The following is a 19,603-nucleotide window of genomic DNA, read 5'->3' on the forward strand; positions in this document are numbered from 1 at the left end:
CGAGCTATCGAATGCCGGGTTCACACTTATCGTTGCCCGAGAGCCGAGTTTTTACTAAGCCCGTATCCGCACTATAACAAACAGCTGGTCGCTGGAATTAGCAAGTTGCCCATTGCCCATGTCTCTTCTGGATTTTTCATTTGGTAAGTTCACTTTAAAAAAAAATGAAACATGCTCTGCTCAAAAAAGTGTAAAAATTCAAAATATACGGACAGACGCCGCATCCCGAGCCTCGGCTACGTCATGCTATTGAGTTAGCTGACACCGGTCTCCTCCATTCTTACGACCGACGTATCCTGTTGCAGCACGCCCCCAGGGTATGACGTGCTCCACTACGTCACGCCGTACTCGGCCGTAGCCGGTCGGGGCGTGCTACGGCGGCCGGCCGGCCGAACAAAGAGGCGGGGCGGACCGCCCCGACGCCCGCCCGTCCGCTACCCCCGGGTCGTAGCCATGATCTGTGGGGAAACGGCTTATATGGCAAATGATGTCCAGTAAAGAAACCGAGTCGAAAAAGTCACCACATCATAATTCATAGCACATGAAAGAAACAGGTCGGAGCGACCGATTTCAAAAAGATTACAAAACCGTTATGCACAGAACGCACTACAGCTTGGTATTCCCCGTTTGATTTGAATATATTTCGGTAAAACCATACATAACTAAAACATAGAAGCATGATCACTCAGCATGATTTATCATATGTGCAAGGACTGTGCAATATTTGTTGCAGCGTACGAGGGTTGGGAATGCATCCCCCAGATTGGCCTCATTTGGCCCGGCGCCCAGCCGAACAATGAATTATTGAAACTAATGCAGAAATGCTTCATTCTAAGCTCTCCAGCATCATAACTTTCGTGTTATTTGTCCAGTATTTCGTAGTTCATCTTAACGATCAACATGCTGTTGAAAAATTATCAAATATAAGTAGAAAGTCTGCCATGACCGTTGCGAGGAATCCAAATAAGCCGTTGGATGTTGCTCGGAATGTGCTTGTGGAAATCTTCGAACAAAGCCCTGTAGCGGCATGTATAGTGGGTGTCCAAGTGTGAAAATCGGCTCACAGACTCAGCATAAAGCGTTCTTCGTGATGAAATCATAATTAGAAATGTATACTGCATAGAAAGCCCTTAATTTTATCAATTATTGCAAGATTTAATTTTTTACTTCAGGAAATTTCATCTTTACACGCCTGTATCTTCTAAACCTTTGGAGGTAGAACATTGAATCATTCACATAACAAAGTTCCACTATTTCAGTTTACATATCAACTCAAATTTTGACATAACACGATCGGTATTTTCTATTTTGAGCGCTGTCAATAAACTACAAACACAGTTGCAGCGGCGCGCGGCGGCCGCTCAACTCTCGTCGGCCGCGGCGGCACAGTGCGCTCGCTGTCGTCCGCGCCGCGGCTATATAAACACCGCCGACCGGGCGCCGTCATCAGTCTCAGTCCGACGCTCGCCGTGTTCACGTCGCTCCGTGCTAGCTCTCGCCATGGCCGATACTGAAGCCCCCGCTGCCGCGCCTGCCGCCCCGGCTACTCCTGCCAAGAAGGGACGCAAGCCCAAGGATGGTGCCGCCAAGAAGGCCAAGTCTGACCGCCCGCCTACCATGCAGCTCATCGAGAAAGCCATCGAGAGTGAGAAGGACCCCAAGGGCACCTCTGTTCTGGCCATCAAGAAGTATATCACCGCCAACTACCAGGTGAAGTCTGCCCAGTTCCTGAACCACATGCTGCGCAGGGCGTTCGAGGCTGGTCTGGCTGCAGGAAAGCTGTCGCGCCCCAAGGGCCAGGGTGAGTCCCACCTGCTCGCCGGACGCTACCGTCTCGCCGTGAAGGAAAAGAAGGCCAAGGCAGCCCCGGCCAAGCCCAAGAAGGTCGTCAAGAAGCCCAAGGCGGCCAAGTCCCCCGCTAAGAAAGCAGCAGCGAAGCCGAAGAAGGCCAAGACGCCCAAGAAGAAGCCTGCCGCCGCTGCAAAGAAGGCCAAGTCGCCCAAGAAGGTGAAGAAGACGCCCAAGAAGCCGGCTGCTAAGAAGACCGCAGCAAAGAAGACTCCCAAGAAGGCGGCAAAGAAGGCATAAATGGCCTTCTAAAACGTGACAGTGTACAAATTCAGTGTATGTAGATCATCGTCATTAATCGAGAATATGCATCTTGTGATGCTTTATTGGAGCCGAGCCAGTCGCTCGAAGGTGGATCTCGCCATATGTTGATGCTCGATAATCGAGTAATTATCGCCGCCAGTAATGGCACAATGTACTGTATCATCCATCGCATTTGATCATCAATACATCATCTCATCGAAACGAGCTTTTGTGGCGACTGGGATGTCTGAACTCGGGGGGGGGGGGGAGGCGCTTGAAAGGAGAGGAGTGCACACTAGAGAAAGCAATGATCAATAGGCTGGTACTCAATATAACATGCACACATGACTGGGAACAGGGCCTTGCATTCTGAGTAATGTTGGAAATAATACGGCACTTCAGTTTTCCTAGACCGCCGGTCGGAGGGAGCGGCTCAACTTTCTATTACCACGGCAATTAGGTCACTGACGCCGGCTACCGTCCCAATTACCACCCACAACGGACGAAGCAGTCATTACAGACAGTTCAGGGAACTTCAATGGGTGGCTTTTTGAAAGTATCGAGCGTTTGCGTCTCGCAAAAACCAGATGCCTTTAATAAGCTTGAGCACAGAGGCGGTTCATATCCGATTCATAATCGAAGCTCAGTTCCCTCCCCCTCCCCAGTCCCCACAACATGGGGAAATGCATTTGAAATTAGGCGAGCCTGGCGCCACCTACCAAGCTCTAGTTGTAAGGTCAACCACAATACGTCGGTGAGCCGAAGCCAAACTAACCACCGCTCGACGCACTTCGCACTGATTCACCATCTACCTCATCCGCTTCCCCACGGTGACTACCGTTTCCCCTCCAGTCAAAAGACAAAGCGTTATTTTTGGCAGCTTGGCTCTAACTTGGCTTTGATTCAATTCCCACTCAGTACCAAACAGGCAGACTGCGGAATCGGCTAAGTAGCATCTCGATAGCCTGGTGTGCTGAACTCTTACCAAAGTATCGACCTTCGGCAGGGTGACGGTGAGCACCAGTCTCCACCATCCAGCTACGTTGGAACATCCTCGATGTTTGCTGGTTTCCTCGGATTGATGAAAGGAAGGTAGGGTGTCTCACTCGTACTCGGAGAGAACCCTGCGGAGAGCGGAACAGAAGAGAGGACAGAGAGGATCAGACACCGATCAGGTCAGGCCACTGGCCAGGTCAATGAAGGGAAGCGGCATCAGGGTTGGGAACGAGAGCACGGACCACAGTATGTTATAGCAAGCTGAGGCTCAAAACATTTGTCTTTTCGGCAAACAGGTTTGTCTATTTCCCGGTTGATTTCATCGTACGTCAAGAATGTGTCCAAACTCTTTCTCAATGCACAGTTGCCTTCAATTCATTTCAATAGTCTTCAGAAACATCGCACAGCATTCACAAAACAACGACCACAATATAATGATTATCACAGCGTACAGTACTCAGTTGACAATGCCGTTACTGCGTAAGTAATACAGCATCTGCCCGAGCATCAAACGATACACAGCGCGAAATATGACCAACGAGAGTAGCAGCCACTGGCCGTGATCTGTGAGGTCTAAAAGACGAGTCTATCGTAGACCATGATCAAACGTGGTCTTCAGGACGTTTCGTTGACCGTGGTCCTGAATTCTGAATACTACGGTCTACCAGCTCCTCACAGACTATGGTCATTCAGGTCTTGCAGACTATTTGGAGACTGCAGATTTAAGTTCTCTTGCAATGCAACTCAATGCAATCCTGTTCAAGTCCCTCCAGCAGTAACCCGCTTCCCCTCCTCTACCGTCTCTACCAGAGACCGAGGCCGGTACTGGCTGCTCTGAGGCAGTTCCGGCTCCATCTCCGTCTCGGCCAGCCAGCCGGCGTACCGCAGTCGGAACTTTTGTACCCACTCGGGGAAGGAGCGCCGACGGGCGGCCGACGGCACCGGACCACCGCGCTCCTGGGGGTAGACAGAGGGGTACGAGCACAGTCAGATCTGTAGGGAGAAGGCATTATCAGACTGGTGGGGGCCGAGGGAACAGACAGAACGACCGTCGATAGTCGAATTGATATTCTAGAAGGGCAGCGATGTTTTTTATATAAATGCAGCAGTCCTTCCTTCTGTTATTGGATTTTTAAGCATGTGACAATTCTTCCAAAGTTGCCGTTATAACTTTCAATGTCACTAGTTTCGTCCAAAGGAAACACGTCTTTCAGTCCTACCTCGTCCTCATCACATTTCAATATTTTTATTCCCATACTCCTCTTTCATCCATACGCTTCTCTCGCTAACACTTATACTGATCTGATATTTCACTGTTCATCATCAGATCCGCCACACTGCAATCGCGCCTAGTAACTATTTACCGAGCTCTCCTCTGAACATGATCACCTGACACCTTCACCTCCTCCCCTCTCCCCTTCCCTCCACCACTCTTACCCTCTCCACCAGCAGCTCCTGTAGCCTCAGCCTGAGCTCCTCCAGCCGCTGCAGGGCGCGGCGGTCGGGACGCACTTGGTGCTTCACAAACGCCTCCATGACGGTCAGAGTGCGGTGTGGGTCGGCCGCCCGGGCCGCGCCGTTCAGAAGGGTGGTGAGAATCTCCACGTTTGGCCTGGGGTAGGGTCAGGATAGACATCAGATCACGGATGTAACATGGTCAATAGTTAGATGAATGCGGCACATTCAACGACAGTATGTAAAAATATCGCCGGAAAACTGCACGCGAAGCGAAACACTGATTAACACTGAAACATAAGAAAAATATGTTAGAGATAAGTATTACCAATGAAGCTGACAATCCAATTTTGGATGTCGCTGTCGACTTGATTAAACCAAACAAATCAAAAGATGAGATGCGAAGTGCGAGGTTCCTTCACGATCGACCGACCCATCCAGATATCGTGATTTCTGAAACAACCGTACCGGACCCCATATCGCTCGAAATTAACCCATGATCCCCAAAACGTCACCACATCCCAGTCTGAGCCCTTACCGTACGTTGGCCGCCTGTAACTTCTCCATGAACTCATCGAGTCCCCGCTGTGAGGAGACAGACATGGCCAGACACCCGAACGAAGCGACGTCGGGGGTAAGTTGACGGCGCTCCAGCTCACCGAAGGCCGCCTGTGGATCGGGACAGAAACAGGCCGGGTTAAATGGCGACACACAGTGGCTATAGGACAAATTTAAAGGACCACGGACCGGTAATGGGCCAGTTCGAATGTCAACAACCATTACGGAACGAATGTGGTAAAACCGGCATATGCTTTCACCAGGTCAACGACTCAACAGTACGAAGATCAACGAAGAAATGCCTACAGAGACAAGGTTTGTTCTGGCTATATCGTGAAAAAGAAAGAAAACAGTGCTGAGCCTTGCACACATTTTATGTGCGCTGGCTGACATTTAAAAGCATGATGGGTGTGTATAATATCGAACTGAGCATTGTTCACAGACTTACAAACGTGTCATGTGTCAGCATGTGTGAATAACATCTCGGAGAATATGCGGTATTTGGCGCAGATAAACACGCTCTCCAGCGAATTTCGATGGCACTTTGTACCTGAGCGCCGGCGGTATCACGGCAGGAGGCCCGCTTCTTGATGAGCTGGTTGAAGAAGCCGACGTCGGGCTGGACGCCCAGCGCATCCATCGTCTTCAGCAACCTCTGTAACACCGGCGAGATCCAGTCAGTCTGACTCTAGATATGACTAAGCTGCTGACTGTGACTCACTCAGTAGTCATGGCTTGTGACTCACCGACTTCACCGTAACTGAATCTTATGACTCAGCTCACTTACGACTCTAGTATGAATCCTATTACTCAGCTCACTGATTGGAGTGACTCATTGACTCCAGTAGAATCTCACTGACTGAACGGTAATAAATTGACTCCGTACTATCATACAAACTTAGTTATGATTCACCGACATAAGGAGTGACTCGCTAATGAACTTGGCTGAAACTTACTGACTTCGCTATGAGTCACTGACTCAGTTGTAACTCACCGACTCAGTTGTGACGCACTGACTCAGCTATGACTCACTTACAATTCCTATAGACAGTAGACACCACATCACCCAAATCATGCGTCAAACCACATCACACGTCCTACCTCCTGCTGGCCGGAGTCGTTCGGCATCGTGTTCAGCAGGAGCGAGAAGGTCCTGATGTCGGGCTGAACACCGTCGGCAGCCATGGTCTGAAGCAGCCCCGTCCAGCCGCCTAGTACAGCCAGTCTGAAGAGCGGGAGGAGGGGTTAGCTGGTGTCAGCTAAGAGGCAGGACTCATAAGAGTGCATGGGTGCCAAAGCCGAAGGTGCTGGTGGAGAGTGCTAGGGGGTAGAGGTGTCTGGACTTACAGGTGGATAACATTGCAAGGTGCATACAAAACTGGCATATCATGTTTGAAAGGCAAGAGAAAGAAGAAGAATCAGAGAAGGAAGAAAATAGAAGATGTCACATCAGAGGAATAGGGATCGTAAAAGAAACAAAGTGGAGGAAAGATAGACAGAAAGACACTTATCTTGGATAAGTGTCTTTCAATCCATCCATTCAACATCCAAACAAACTTTACAAAAGAAGATAAAAGTGCCAGCTCCTTCCCATCCCCCTCACCTGGCGGGCGCGGTGTCCAAATGCCGCAGCTCCACCAAACCTCCTCGGTGAGGTCTCGGTCCCAGCAGGTCAGGTAGATCCGCGGCCAGCGGCCCGATCTTCTCCAAGGCACCAGCCGAGCGCAGGCATTCAGTCACGTGAACAACCTGTGTGTCCTGCTGCTTCTGTTGTTGATGCTGTTGTTGCTTCTGCGAAGACTGAGCTGAGTCTGCCAACTTCGCCTTACTCTTCTGACTAGCATTCATTGTCCGATTACCATCTCCGAGATTCGAGCTCTCACGATTGTCACGATTAGAGCCCGATGCTGATTTCGCCCCTGCAGTCAAAGCAGCGACCGCAGCGCTGTCAAGCGGCGAGCTGGACACTATTAGTTTCATCGCCTGCTCAAAGGTGGCGATGTCCCCGGCGCCGCAGTCCAGAGCTGCTCGCAGCATTAGGTTGTAGAGGTAGATAGAGGGCGGTACGTGCTTGGAGCGTACTTTATGCCATACCTGAGGGAAAAGGGGGGAGAGATAAGTGATCACTGGCCAGCTGGCTAGCGTGTCAGCTCGTGTAGTAACCTCAGATTGCCCTTGCGGATGTTGATGTATAATTAGGTTCACCCCGGGGTTCAGGAGCCTCAGAAGTGCTATCAGGAGTTTGAAACAATGAACACACCGGTATTTACAATATCAACATTCGCTGGATACAACATATCGCTCCTGAGGTAGGAAAACATTTCCAACAGGTGTTCATTAGGAAGCTTATAATGAAATAATGATAACCATACTGTATTCATTTAGAGCGTGAGAACTTGCAAGGTTGAATTCGCACTACCCCAGCGGAAGAGAAGAGATTCGTTGCGCTACACCAATTCATCCAGTTACAATTACCAACCACAGAAAAGAGTATAAGCCTCCTTCCCAGCTCTCCCAGCAGCAGAGTCATCCAGCAGCAGAGATATCAGCTCTCTCAGCAGCAGAGTCATCCATCAGCGGCTGTAATAGTATACACGGCAGTCCAAACTATCTCAGTCCTCTACTCTACTCACTCACTCACCTAACCTCACCTCACCTCTACTCACTCACCTCACCTCACCTCACCTCACCTCACCTATCCTCACCTCACCTAACCTAACCTCACCTCACATCATCTCACCTCAACTAACCTAACCTCAGCCCACCTAACCTCACCTCACCTCACTCACCTCACTCACCTCACATCACCTCACCTCATCTCACCTCACCTCTCCTCACCTCCCTCCCCTCCCGTCCACTCACCAGCAGGGCATGTCTGAAGCCCTCTCCGGTGTCTGAGATGCACGCCTGCAGTAGAAAACTGGCCAGCTCGGCGGTCAAGGGGTGACCCAGTCGCAGCAGCTCGTCGGCGGTCTCAAACGCACGCTGGAGCTCCCCGCAGCGGCCGTATGCTGAAAGAGAGAGAAGAGGGGAGATTTAGATGGGAGAGAGGGAGTAAAACAGGGGAGTTAAATGGGGAGTTAGATAGTGTCTCAAAGGCACGCTGCAGCTCCCCGCGGCGACCGTACGCTGTAAAAGAGAGCAGGGGAGATTTAGACAGGGCAGCGGCAGGGCTAGACAGGGAAATTAGATGGAGAGCGTCTCAAACGCACGCTGCAGCTCCCCACAGCGGCCGTATGCTGCAAAAGAAAGAGGAGAGGGGGGTCAAATAAGGGAATTAGATGGTAGTTAGGCAGTTAAATGAGGGCTAAATGGGAAGGGGGATTAGATGAGGGCCGGATGGGAAACGGGTTAGATCAGGGTTAGATGGGGAGGGAATTTAGACGGGAAGGTGAGTCGTACAGGATTCGTTAGACTTGGGGTGGTGGAATAACCAATAAAGAAAAGAAGACAGAAAGATGGGGAACATAAGAATAGATGTCGAGGGAGAGCGACATGGGAAACAGGGAGCTACATAAGCAGTAGGAATGAGGCACAGGGGCACGATACATGAATAAGGGAGCATAATAAAGGGGAAGTGAGAAGAAGAGGAAGAAATAGGAACTTATTATTATCATGGCCAGGCAGAAGAATAAATGCGATGTTTTGTTTTTACGACGCTGTACGAGTACATTTATTTACTTCCAGGTGAGGCAAGAGCTGAAGGTTTCCTCCAGTCCTTGGAGTTCGGCATGATCATGTCGAACGTCCAACAGGACGCCGCAGGCACATCGAGCCCTGGTGACGTCACTGGCCATCAAATGACGTCACAGTGTCGGTAGCGGAGCGCCGGCCGTAACAGCGAGTCTGTTCAGGCGGCCGCCGCTCCAAACGTCATCACTATCGACCTGTGTGACGTCACATAAACAATTCACAGGAACGTCACAGTCAGCTGACGACGCCAGCCAATCAGAGCGGAGAACAGTGCCACGTCACAGTGCGGTAGTACAGTGAGCTCGGACTGGTGCTAAGGGGCTCAGTGACGACGGACCGGGGCCGCTATTGGTTGCCGAGAGAGACGACTATATAGCGACAGCGACCGATATGAGCGGACGGGGCCCGTCAGGACCTGTCCTAACTTCTGCTTCTTGAGCTTTAGGGGCTGTAGTGCATAATATCATATTCTTTTTTAACTTACATTTTGTATCGACCATTGACAGTTTGAAAAACCTGGCCTTATTCTCACTCTGACAATAAACATGCAATAATTAAATAAGCACTAATTAATCACGGAATGTTAGTAGGTAACCGATGAAGCATGTGGCCTACTCATCGCCAGTTTAATTAGACCCTCCCCCACTCTCACCCCACCAGGCGACTGGATACGGCAACGCCTCCTGGGTAGAAATCCCGACGCGATCGTTTATATTTGACAAACCATGGCCCCTGCCACCTGCCGCCACCCCTCCCCTCCATATCCCCAGGCTAGACTCACAGGAGGGTCTTCGAGGCCCTGGTCCCCTGCAGAGAAGGGTCAGCCCGTCGAGGGACTGATCGTATCGCGAGGACCATGGACTCTCGCTCTAACAAATTATTACGATTTTAAGCTCATTCTTTAGGCAAGTTCGTGCGTTAGGGATAACAGGAAGGGATAGACGCATTCAAAAGAGAAAAAAAGTGTATTCAAAAGCCTAGATCTTTAACCCAAGTAGTTAGATAATGTTTGCTTTGAAGACCGTGTGCTCAATGGAAATATAAAGACACTTCATTCAAACGCGGCCAAGCTGCCATATTTATGCCGATCACAGACTCAAACCGTATGCAGCAGAATTAACAGCATGTTCACCTCTAGAGAGACCAGAGTCGAGAGAAAGTCACCTCCTTCACCACAACGCCCTCCGGGCGCGTTTGACGCTCGCGTATTTGGCCGAGACCCATCAGACTTGGCCTCATTCTGGCACTGAACCCTGGCTACCGGCCAGAGTGGCACGCTAGCTCGACGTAAGGTCAACTCGTATCGCGTACAAAGTTGACGTGCGTGGAGTAGATGTTTGGAAATCAATCGGCCATGAAAGACAGGAGGGTGAAGCGATGCCAATGTGTTTGCAAGCATGAGACCACGGGTCTAAAGGTCACAAAAAGCTGGGTCAGGATAATATGTCATTGAAGTTTCGCATGTGAAGGCATGACGGTTTAATTTGCAGGTCACCAGTTTGGAAGACTTCAACAACTGATCATTTGGCATGAGGTGGAATCGCACAAAAGCCTATAACACAAACACTTCCACCGGGCAAGGGATTCTCGTACACTCACAAGCATGGAGCTTAGGTATATTTTGTTGCTTATTTGTTTACACTGCATGTGTTGACAAACAAATGAATAGCATAAGCACACACAATATCACGCAGTAAATAATCATAAACGCTCATTAAAATACCATCAACATCAACATCAACACTAATGAACGGGACAACACTTACACAACTCGGCGTATGGGCGGGTGCGTATAACGCTACGTCATCCTAACCGAAATGGCAGGGGGGCATCCGTTATTACCTCTACATCCGGTCTAACGTAGCGCACACACGCTACGGGACAGATGTCTAGAAATTTAAACAAAGGAAACTTTGGAACGGGCCTTCTACTCAACGTGGGTTCGATCATAAACAACTAAAAACATAGGACAACATTGGACTCAAGTACGATGATAATGATGAAGATATTAGTTTTATAGGCACCCGGACTGCACTCGTCATCGACGTCTTCGAACTACGAGTATAGTGTATTCGTGAATAAACATTCATGATTCAATCTATGCATCATAGCATGAAAAGATTTAATAATGAGTGGCGATATAAATTCAAATTTCATACCATTTGAAAAGCAGTCTGCTTTTAGAACGCGAGTGAATAAAGCCATCCTAACGAGGGACGTTTCCAATTTAGCCTTATGGGTACTTTACATAAGGCCCCACCATTATATGCAAACAAGCATAGGTATGTTGATACGCATCAAACTGAGAGCGTCGGCCACAGTGGTTCCAACTCAGCGATATTATATAATATCACACGGCCAGCGGGAGGCACCGATGGTAAAACTCCCGTTCGTGTCGGGATAGCCACCCTGGCTAGGAGCGAACAAAGCCAGCGAGGATCACGAGGGATACGCTGCTCAGATCCCTAGGGCGGTCTCAGAAAAAAAAAAAAAAAACGTTACGGGTTCAAAGCTTCACACAAAACTTCAGAGCAGAGAAGTTTTGTAGTTATGTAGTTGTATGTATGTTGTACCGCTCCCCTATGTAGTTGTACCGCTCCCCAGGCCATTCACAACCTCGTCAGACCAACATACCCGTGCACTAGCTGCAGGAGCAGCCCGAGGGCAGAGCTGACATTCGCTTCCATCCAACGTAGTAAACGGACCCCGCCCTCCGCTCCACGCCGACACGCACTTGCACAAACTGCGCCCCGCCCCCGGCATAGGAACGACATGCATGCCCCACACAAACTGAGAGCATCGTGAGCAAAACAAGGGGACGACGGACAATCCTTCCGACCGCTGAACTTAGCTGCATCGTATACCATTCGGCTTCAAACCAGTCTAGCTCGGACAAATGGAAGTCAAAACCTGTCCAAAACAGAGCCTAACAACAACGAAAGCTCTTGAAGCACCACTGACCCTGTGAGTTCGCCTGGGGCCTGTTTTGGAATACAGTCTTCGCCAATGTCCTCGAGGAGTGCCCTGAGGCAGTATGGCTGACCTGTGCCCTGACCCGGGTCGTCCTCGTACCGCCCCCGGCTGTTCCTGCCCGAACCTGTCCCGTTCAGCAACGGCGGCGACCGACGCTACAAACTCCGAAAATTGCTCCTGAGAGCACTCATTCAAACCGACCTCAGAAGACGGTGGTAGTACAGAAACCGACGAAACTTCTTACACTGAAGGACAAATAGAAGGGCTACGTGGATCCAAAAGGAAAATTCCAAAAATCACCCAAAAAGTGTACGAAATTTTCACTTTCCTTATTGATTTCACATTCGAAATCATCAACTTTCAACTTCAACCAACGCTCATATCTTTTCTACCATACGAACCCTCCTGAAAACTTCACACCATGTAGTCAAACTATTTCTGCGTCGATCGGTACCAAAATCATCTCGGTGACCCGGCGTGGTCAGGTCAGGTCAGCGCCGCCACCAGGGGTACAAGCACACGCTCGGGCCGGGCGGCAGGGGTGACTGGCGAGCGGCGGCGGCTACGAGCGGACTCGTTCGTGGCCGTCGGCGGTCCGCCTATAAAGGCCGGTCCGGCGGTGGGCGGCGCAGAACGCGCTCAGCCGCCGTAGAGGTCACATCGCTCCGTGTGTCACGTGCTAGTGTTCAACATGTCTGCGAGTCCCGCTAAGAAGGCCGGAGCCAAGAAGGCCTCCAAGCCGACCCATCCTCCGACCCTGGAGATGATCACCAAGGCAATCAGCACGGAGAAAGATCCCAAGGGAACGTCGGTGATGGCCATCAAGAAGCACATCCTGGCGCACAACCAGATCAAGTCGGCCCAGCTGCTCAACCACATGCTCCGGAGGGCGTTCGAGGCTGGTCTGGCTGCCGGCAAGCTGACCCGACCTAAGGGTCAAACAGACTCATCGCTGCTCGCTGGACGCTACCGTCTGGCTGCCGCCAAGGCGAAGAAGCCCAAGGCCGCGACGGACAAGCCCAAGAAGGTCGTCAAGAAGGTGGCTAAGTCCCCAGCCAAGAAGGCCAAGTCGCCCGCAAAGAAGGCAGCAAAGTCTCCTGCCAAGAAGGCCAAGTCTCCCGCTAAGAAGGCGGCAGCCAAGAAGCCCAAGGCGAAGTCGCCCGCAAAGAAGACTGCGGCCAAGAAGACGAAAGCTGTGAAGAAGCCGGCGGCCAAGAAGACCCCGAAGAAGTCACCCGCTAAGAAGGCGGCAGCGAAGAAGAGCCCGAAGAAGGCGGGAAAGAAGTAAGCGTTCTGTTCCGTGCTTTGATTGTTATGTTACGTCGTGTGTACAAAGTATTTTGTGCTTTAACCATAATCATTCATATTGAAGGATATTTGCGAGCAGTCATAGCGCAGGCGGGGCCAGCGGTCCCGGGTTCGAATCCACCAGCGAGCCAGTGTTTGTCTGTGTCCTTTGAGGACGATCTCACTGCTGGGGGGAGGGATACGCCACCATCACAGAATATAATGTCATTTGAACGAGACGTGCCTTTTGTGACGTGGAAGGGAACTGAGAGACCTGCGGTAACCGGTTGGACCGGTTATGGTTTGGGGCGGGTTTCGTGACGAGTTGGTTTACAGAGCATCACGCAGCGACACACCTAGAAACAAATGGCCGCTACGTACTCGAACGAACACAAATACATGTCGCGTATATACCCCCAGGGCTACAGATACGTGTCGTTTCTATAGACGCAGTCGCATGTGTCGATCTACAATGAAGCGACGCATGGCACGGGTGGGTTTCTTTGTGCTGCTTGGAATCGGAAATACCGCAAACATACACATACTACACAGCGTCTGATACGTCAGCGCGTGGTCGAACATCTGTTTACATTCGGAATCCGGTCCGCCACGTAGAAAACCAGTCATCGGTGGAAGCGACCCCCACCGGACACGATTTGGTAGCCGAGGTCTGTGACGTCAGCCGGGCGTGAAGTTTTCCCTTCACCATAGGCTTTACACACAAACTTGCCGAAGTTCATGCCAGGATAGCCCAGCCTGAAAGTGCAAAAATGATTAAATTTTGCCCTCATTAGATTCAGTGCTTCATTTTATAACTAAAAACGTCCGTTATTAGGCCTCAATGAAGGTACAAAGCACTCAAAATCGAAATTCAAGAAGATGCTGTCCGAGCACAATCTGGTAACATCACGTGACTTCTTTTCAGCAGATTAATGATAATTTCAGGATATATTCACACGATTGCTGCCTAAAACATCATAAATAATACATTTGCAGCATTTATTACTTCCGTTTAAGTCATAACCTTGTAAAATGCAAAGTGTATCATGGTAGTCACGTGACCAAAGGTATAACAGGGGGTTGGGACAAACACTCAAAGGACTTCGAGTTTATTAATTAAAGTATATAATTTTCATGGTGGAATTGAAAGATTGTATTTTTTCCTATTAGCATACAAATTTTTGTATGTAAAATATTTTCCTTACGGGTGAAATTCTCCATATAAGAAATATCAGTGACGTCACCAGGGCTTTACTCAAAACATCGGATCTACCTGTTTATTATAGGTATCTTGGGTGGAAGTTCGTAGTCGAACGTGTTTGTGGGTTACGTGGTAATTGGAGGCAGCCTTTTTGAGTTTTTTAATTTGATATTTCGATATTTTTCAATCTAAAGGTCAAATCATACATTAGAAAAAAGAATTGTTTTTTTTTCAGGCGTTTCTTTTTACGGCACAAAAAGTTTCAATCGTGGTTGATGCAGTACTCAATCGCCGCTTCACTCCCATTACAGCGTGAGCTTCACGGAAAAGCGAGCGCGTTGGCCGAAGGTCGGGGGTCGGGATAGGGATTCTGGTAACTTAAAAAAAAAGACCGCAAAGCAATGACTTTGGGCTCAGGTAATAACATAAACTTCAGTATTTGTCGTAACTAATGTGGCATCTTAGATGAAGACCTTGGAGCTAGACCACCTTAAAAAAAAAACGATTAACGAGCAATAGCCTTTGGTTCATGGCAGTTTATTGTGGCAAAAGAATTGTCGATTAGATAAGCCTTCTAATCAGGGGTGCGGAGCCGGAGCCGGAGCCGCCGGAGCCGGCATATTTTGCCAGGAGCCGGAGCCGTGAAACAATATAGCCCGGAGCCGGAGCCGTCAAAAAAGGGGGCGACTCCGGCTCCTTTTCTTAAGAGGAAACATAGATAACAGTAGAACAGGAAACAATTATTTACCAAGCTCGGTTTGACAGTACAAGGCGTAAAACAATGTGGTATTCAAAATAGCCTTGTTATACAAATACAGAAGCAACGTGTACCAATCCCATCGCCTTTTTCTTCCACCCGCATTTAATTGATCGCATAGGGGATGTACTGAGTAGAAGCCGGAGCCGGAGCCGCTGGAGCCGGATCATTTTACTCGGAGCCGGAGCCGGAGCCGCCATGACATTTCACCCGGAGCCGGAGCCGGAGCCGGAGCCGAAGCCGTCTGAAATTTCCACGGCTCCGCATCCCTGCTTCTAATGATTGGAGCCTTCGAAACATATCGTTCCGACGCATAGTAAATAGAAAACTGCTTTCCACTGTAACTAAAATAAGCTCTGACATGATATGCCTGAATTTGTCACGATGCATTCGGAGAAGCAAATTATATTTACATCTGTGGAGCCAGTTTTCATCGAACTAGAAGAGGCGAGGGTGACGAATCGGGTTCGATTTATCGTGGGATACCCCAGTTATGTGGCCACGCGGCCGTCAAAAGGCCGAAATACATGAATACAGGGGAGTTGAGTCCTTCGTGATCAGCTGTTTTACCGAATTGAAGCAAAACACATCAGTGTGCCCAAAATCCCGACAGAAAAACGTTTAACGATAACTGAGCACCGCTTTCGGACCCGGACGGTTGTCAGGTAAAGGAAGAGAAAATTCTAAAAACTTTGCACAGAAAATGTATTTACTTTTTGTTGCCATAAAAGCTGAACGGTTGATAATCTTGGTTACATGTATAACTAAAGCCTACAAGCAGCAAAAGAAGCTAAAGAGAAGGTTAGACGACCTTACTCATTATGGTATGTAGGTATTAACTTGAAATGGATTATAGAAAGTCACTAATGTCCCATCTGACCTCATATCAAGCTTTTCGGCTGCTGAGTCACACAGCATTTCACTAGCCGAGCTCCTCTTCATAATCTGAGATCTGTAAGGTGCGATGGTAGCTTGGTGCACTTTGACCCTTGCAGAAGCACTATAGTTCGTTTTTTTTTTCAAAAGGACGCTGGCTCAAAGTATGTTTTTCGAACAAGCACGTGTTTTAGCGAGCAAAACGGGCCAAAACTGAACCCGAGAAACTCGAATGTCGCCTTATTTTAACATGTGAATTATTCCCGATAAATTCCATGCCTGCGTTTTGGAACTAGATATGAGAACAGTGGTGACGTCATGCTGTGGAACTTGCATTGCAATGCAATGCATAACTATCATGGAAAGAATCGCATACTCGATTCGGGCCTCGGTAAGAGCAAAAAACGAAGTTTTCCCTAAATTCGTTGGCAACGAATGCTTTCGTACGGACATTGGGTGCCAGCTGCCACCAGTGACGTCATCATAGTATGCTCATTTTTGAAGTCACAATTTCCATGTATTTACCGAGCACAATTTGAAATCGATCATTTTTTCGGCAAGAAATTCTTAGCCAGACGCTGAAGTTGCCAAAACTCACGTGAGAGCTTCAATAATGAACTTTGAGCCAGCGTCCTTTTGAAATAAAACGAACTATAGCACTGCTAGCACGAGGAGCTACACTCCTGCACTGCGTCCTTCAGAAAATGATATCCATGAAAGCCGAACATTGGTCTCGGCCAAGGCCCTACAAAAGCCCCCAAAGAAGATGCACATCCCACCTACCGGTCGCTCCTTGAACTATCATTTCGCCGTTCTCGTCCAGGTGGCCGTACCTACGGCGCTGTAAAGCGTAGCCATAGCTTTATCGTTGCTCCCAGGATGCTAACGAAACTGACGCACACTGCAGCGGAAATCAAAAGTGTTTCTTTGCTGCATGGGTAGGCTGCTAATTAATCAAAGGAATTTCACATAAGCTCTCTCGTACTGAATAGGTGAAGCAAAATCGAGAAAGATATTGTGGATCTGGCCCAACGCGGTCGCTACAATACACAAATATGTAGCTTACAATCCAAATTCAGCGCTTTCAGCTTGGCGCCTGATCCCATCGTTCGGACTCACCTTTGATCAGCGCCTGGTAGTTGATTGGGTTCATCACATATCCCCGGTCCGCCATGGCGGTAGTCAGCTGTTCGATCCTGCGCAGACCGTCAGCGGGCGATGGTCCGTTAGCACAGGCGTTCAGCAGGGCAGTGTACGTGACGTGCTTTGGCTTCAGATGGCGCCGTCGCATCTGGGGACGAGGGATGGGTTAGATGGACACGCTGGGTTTAAAAAAAGACGATGATTGGTGTCGTAAACCGGCCTATGAACTATGATCATTTTTTAAGCCCAGCCTGAAGCAAAAAGTGTTATCGATTTCATACCGGCTGTAATTCAGTTGCAATCTACCTTTCATTCCTACCTATTCCAACACATGTCATTTGGCTCATCCAAAAATCGCATATCCGCAAGGCAACTAGTAAGCTCTTTACGGCCCTTCAATCCCCCCCCCCCCCCCACACACACACACACTTAAAAAAGCCCGGGACTCACGTCTCTGTAGAGCTTGAAGGCCATCTTGGCGTAACCGGCCTGAGCACATCCCGAGATGAGGATGTTGTAGCAGTAGGCGTCAGGCTGCAGTTTATCCACCAGCAGCATCTGGTTGTTGAACAGCTCCAACGCCTCCCGAAGCTGTAAACGTAACATGTTTGAGTTGAGGTGTATGGCGGCGGATCATTTTTGCTTTTTGCACTGTTTAATAAATAGTGTGCATTGTATGGAATAAAACCTCGTCTATGGAGTAAAACCTCGTCTAATTCACATTACAAGCTCAGAAACAGCTAGCAAATACTACATTCTGAGGACCATACACAGAAACTAAACGAGCAATGACAACCGGAGCTCACTGTATATCAAATACACAGTTCTAACAATATTTCAAACTCACACGAATACACGGCTCACCTTCCCATTTTTGACCATGCGTTTCAGCTTCCTGCCATAGGCATGACACGATATCCCCAGCTGGGGCACCTGTGACACCACCTGACGAAGCCGGTCTGCGGCCACGTCATCGGCGTCATCGGGCTCCAGTTCCCAGTCGATGACACCACCACTGGCAGCTGAGACGTCAGGGCCATTGTCAGCGCCATCAGTGGATGATGTGGCTGGGTTTGTTTGGGGACCGGAGGGCTGAGCAGATTGACGTTCTAACCCACGGGCGTCCTGCGCTTCCCCACGAGTATCCCGTCCTCGGGATGAGTGGACGTCTGTACTGGGCCAAGTCTCCCGAGCAGCAGAGGAAAGATTATTGCGATCTGATCTGCCAAGGGACTGACGGTGACCTGTGTGAGCTGAGTTCCATTTCAGAACTTCCATGTCATCCTGTATTCTGTAAGGAACAGTTTTGTGCCTGCTTCCCTTTGCATTAGGTAGGCTGTGGTTGCCATACTTATCTTGGTCGTGTAAGTCAGCTCCAAAGCTCGGTTCTGAATCTTCAACAGAATCATTTTGCCTTGGTTTCTCCAGAGGCTTTTTCAAGTCACCGAATGTGTCTGGGTCACCAAAGTCATGCAGAGCTCGTACAAGGGATGGGTGTCTGGTACAGAAAGATTGTGGCTGAAGCGTGCCATGTGTTCTGACCAGCCTACTGAGCAGTACGTGCAATGACCTCATCTTCAGAACACCAACACTTGATGCTTCAGAAATCTGGTAAAGTTATCTTGCTGAGATTGAGATAGCTCTGAAACAAAATGCACATCATTTGAGTCAACATACAATATTAAGACATCAGAAACAACAAAGCATAGGTGATTTAACTTCCCGGACATTTTATCAATGCTCAGCTTGTTTGAGCAAGTATTAAGCAAAATAAAGCAAGAAATATAATTATAATTATGCTATTGGCAATGGGCAGGATTCAAACAAAATTCATATAAATTGTGTGGCAATTTATCAAGGCCGAAGGCGTTTACATATAGCCTTGGCGTTTACTTACCTATCGTAGGAAATGAAACACCAAAGCGTTGTAGGATACCTAATCACTATTTCTACGTGAGATGGAACACTAAGTTTTGTGGAACGTATATCCAAACACTAATCACATCCCAATACACGTGCAATGTGCGGGCCGTGCGGGCGATCCTGCGGGCGATCAACTAATCACGAAGCACCACTCGAAGCACGGAGCATGACTCATAATGTTCTTTCACATACCGGAAACACTGCTTTTGGAAAACGTTGCGGAAAAGACTGTTCATTGATTGGACTAAAGTTTTTTTTTTGTACAATGAAAGCACAATTAGAACACCACAATCGTAAACTATGCGTCAATTACCATCCCATCTGGTAGCAGTCAAAGAAAGCGCTACCAAATTGTATAAAGAAAAAGTAGCAAAATCACCTTTCCCTACAATCTAAAGCATAGCGGATGGCAAAGGGAAAAGCATAGCTCCGATTTTTGTGCCTTTCGTTTGATTTCGCGGACTTTTTGAAAGCTGAATGGTGACTAACTGAACAATTAACACAACATATATTCATGAGATCACCCCGTGTGTCATCCCCACCAAGGTTTGAAGTGGTAAGGTAACCGTAAAGTACAGCCGTTTGTGTCTTGTGGCAAGCTGAGGGCCTTGCAACATCTGTTACTTTTATCATGCCTACGATGCAATAGA

General features: G+C 48.8%; 3 protein-coding genes across 4 annotated transcripts; 2 read left to right on the top strand and 1 right to left on the bottom strand.

Annotated features, from left to right (window-relative positions):
• The first annotated feature begins 1,430 nt into the window (after positions 1-1,430).
• On the top strand, positions 1,431-2,310 carry LOC122370421 (histone H1-like). The gene has a single exon (XM_043346035.1). It carries the CDS (start codon positions 1,501-1,503, stop codon positions 2,086-2,088), a length of 588 nt encoding a protein of 195 aa, XP_043201970.1. The 5' UTR covers positions 1,431-1,500; the 3' UTR covers positions 2,089-2,310.
• Positions 2,311-3,520: 1,210 nt separating this feature from the next.
• On the bottom strand, positions 3,521-19,229 carry LOC122370422 (pentatricopeptide repeat-containing protein 1, mitochondrial-like). Of its 2 annotated transcripts, none has more exons than XM_043346038.1 (11): positions 18,928-19,229; positions 17,895-18,672; positions 17,481-17,621; positions 17,007-17,178; positions 7,963-8,111; positions 6,704-7,194; positions 6,202-6,325; positions 5,651-5,755; positions 5,081-5,211; positions 4,525-4,699; positions 3,521-4,044 (listed from the first exon to the last, which is right to left on the bottom strand). In XM_043346038.1, exons 2-11 carry the CDS (start codon positions 18,603-18,605, stop codon positions 3,847-3,849), a joined length of 2,397 nt encoding a protein of 798 aa, XP_043201973.1. In that variant the 5' UTR covers positions 18,606-18,672; positions 18,928-19,229; the 3' UTR covers positions 3,521-3,846. The 2 variants fall into 2 exon arrangements, with proteins under 2 accessions (XP_043201973.1, XP_043201972.1); XM_043346037.1 differs by having other exon boundaries at positions 19,050-19,080.
• Positions 12,384-13,290, top strand: LOC122370423 (late histone H1-like). The gene has a single exon (XM_043346039.1). It carries the CDS (start codon positions 12,458-12,460, stop codon positions 13,052-13,054), a length of 597 nt encoding a protein of 198 aa, XP_043201974.1. The 5' UTR covers positions 12,384-12,457; the 3' UTR covers positions 13,055-13,290.
• Positions 19,230-19,603: the final 374 nt, after the last annotated feature.

The sequence above is a fragment of the Amphibalanus amphitrite genome, unplaced genomic scaffold (genome assembly GCF_019059575.1).
Source record: "Amphibalanus amphitrite isolate SeventyFive unplaced genomic scaffold, NRLGWU_Aamphi_draft 001130F_arrow, whole genome shotgun sequence".
NCBI lineage: Eukaryota > Metazoa > Arthropoda > Thecostraca > Balanomorpha > Balanidae > Amphibalanus > Amphibalanus amphitrite.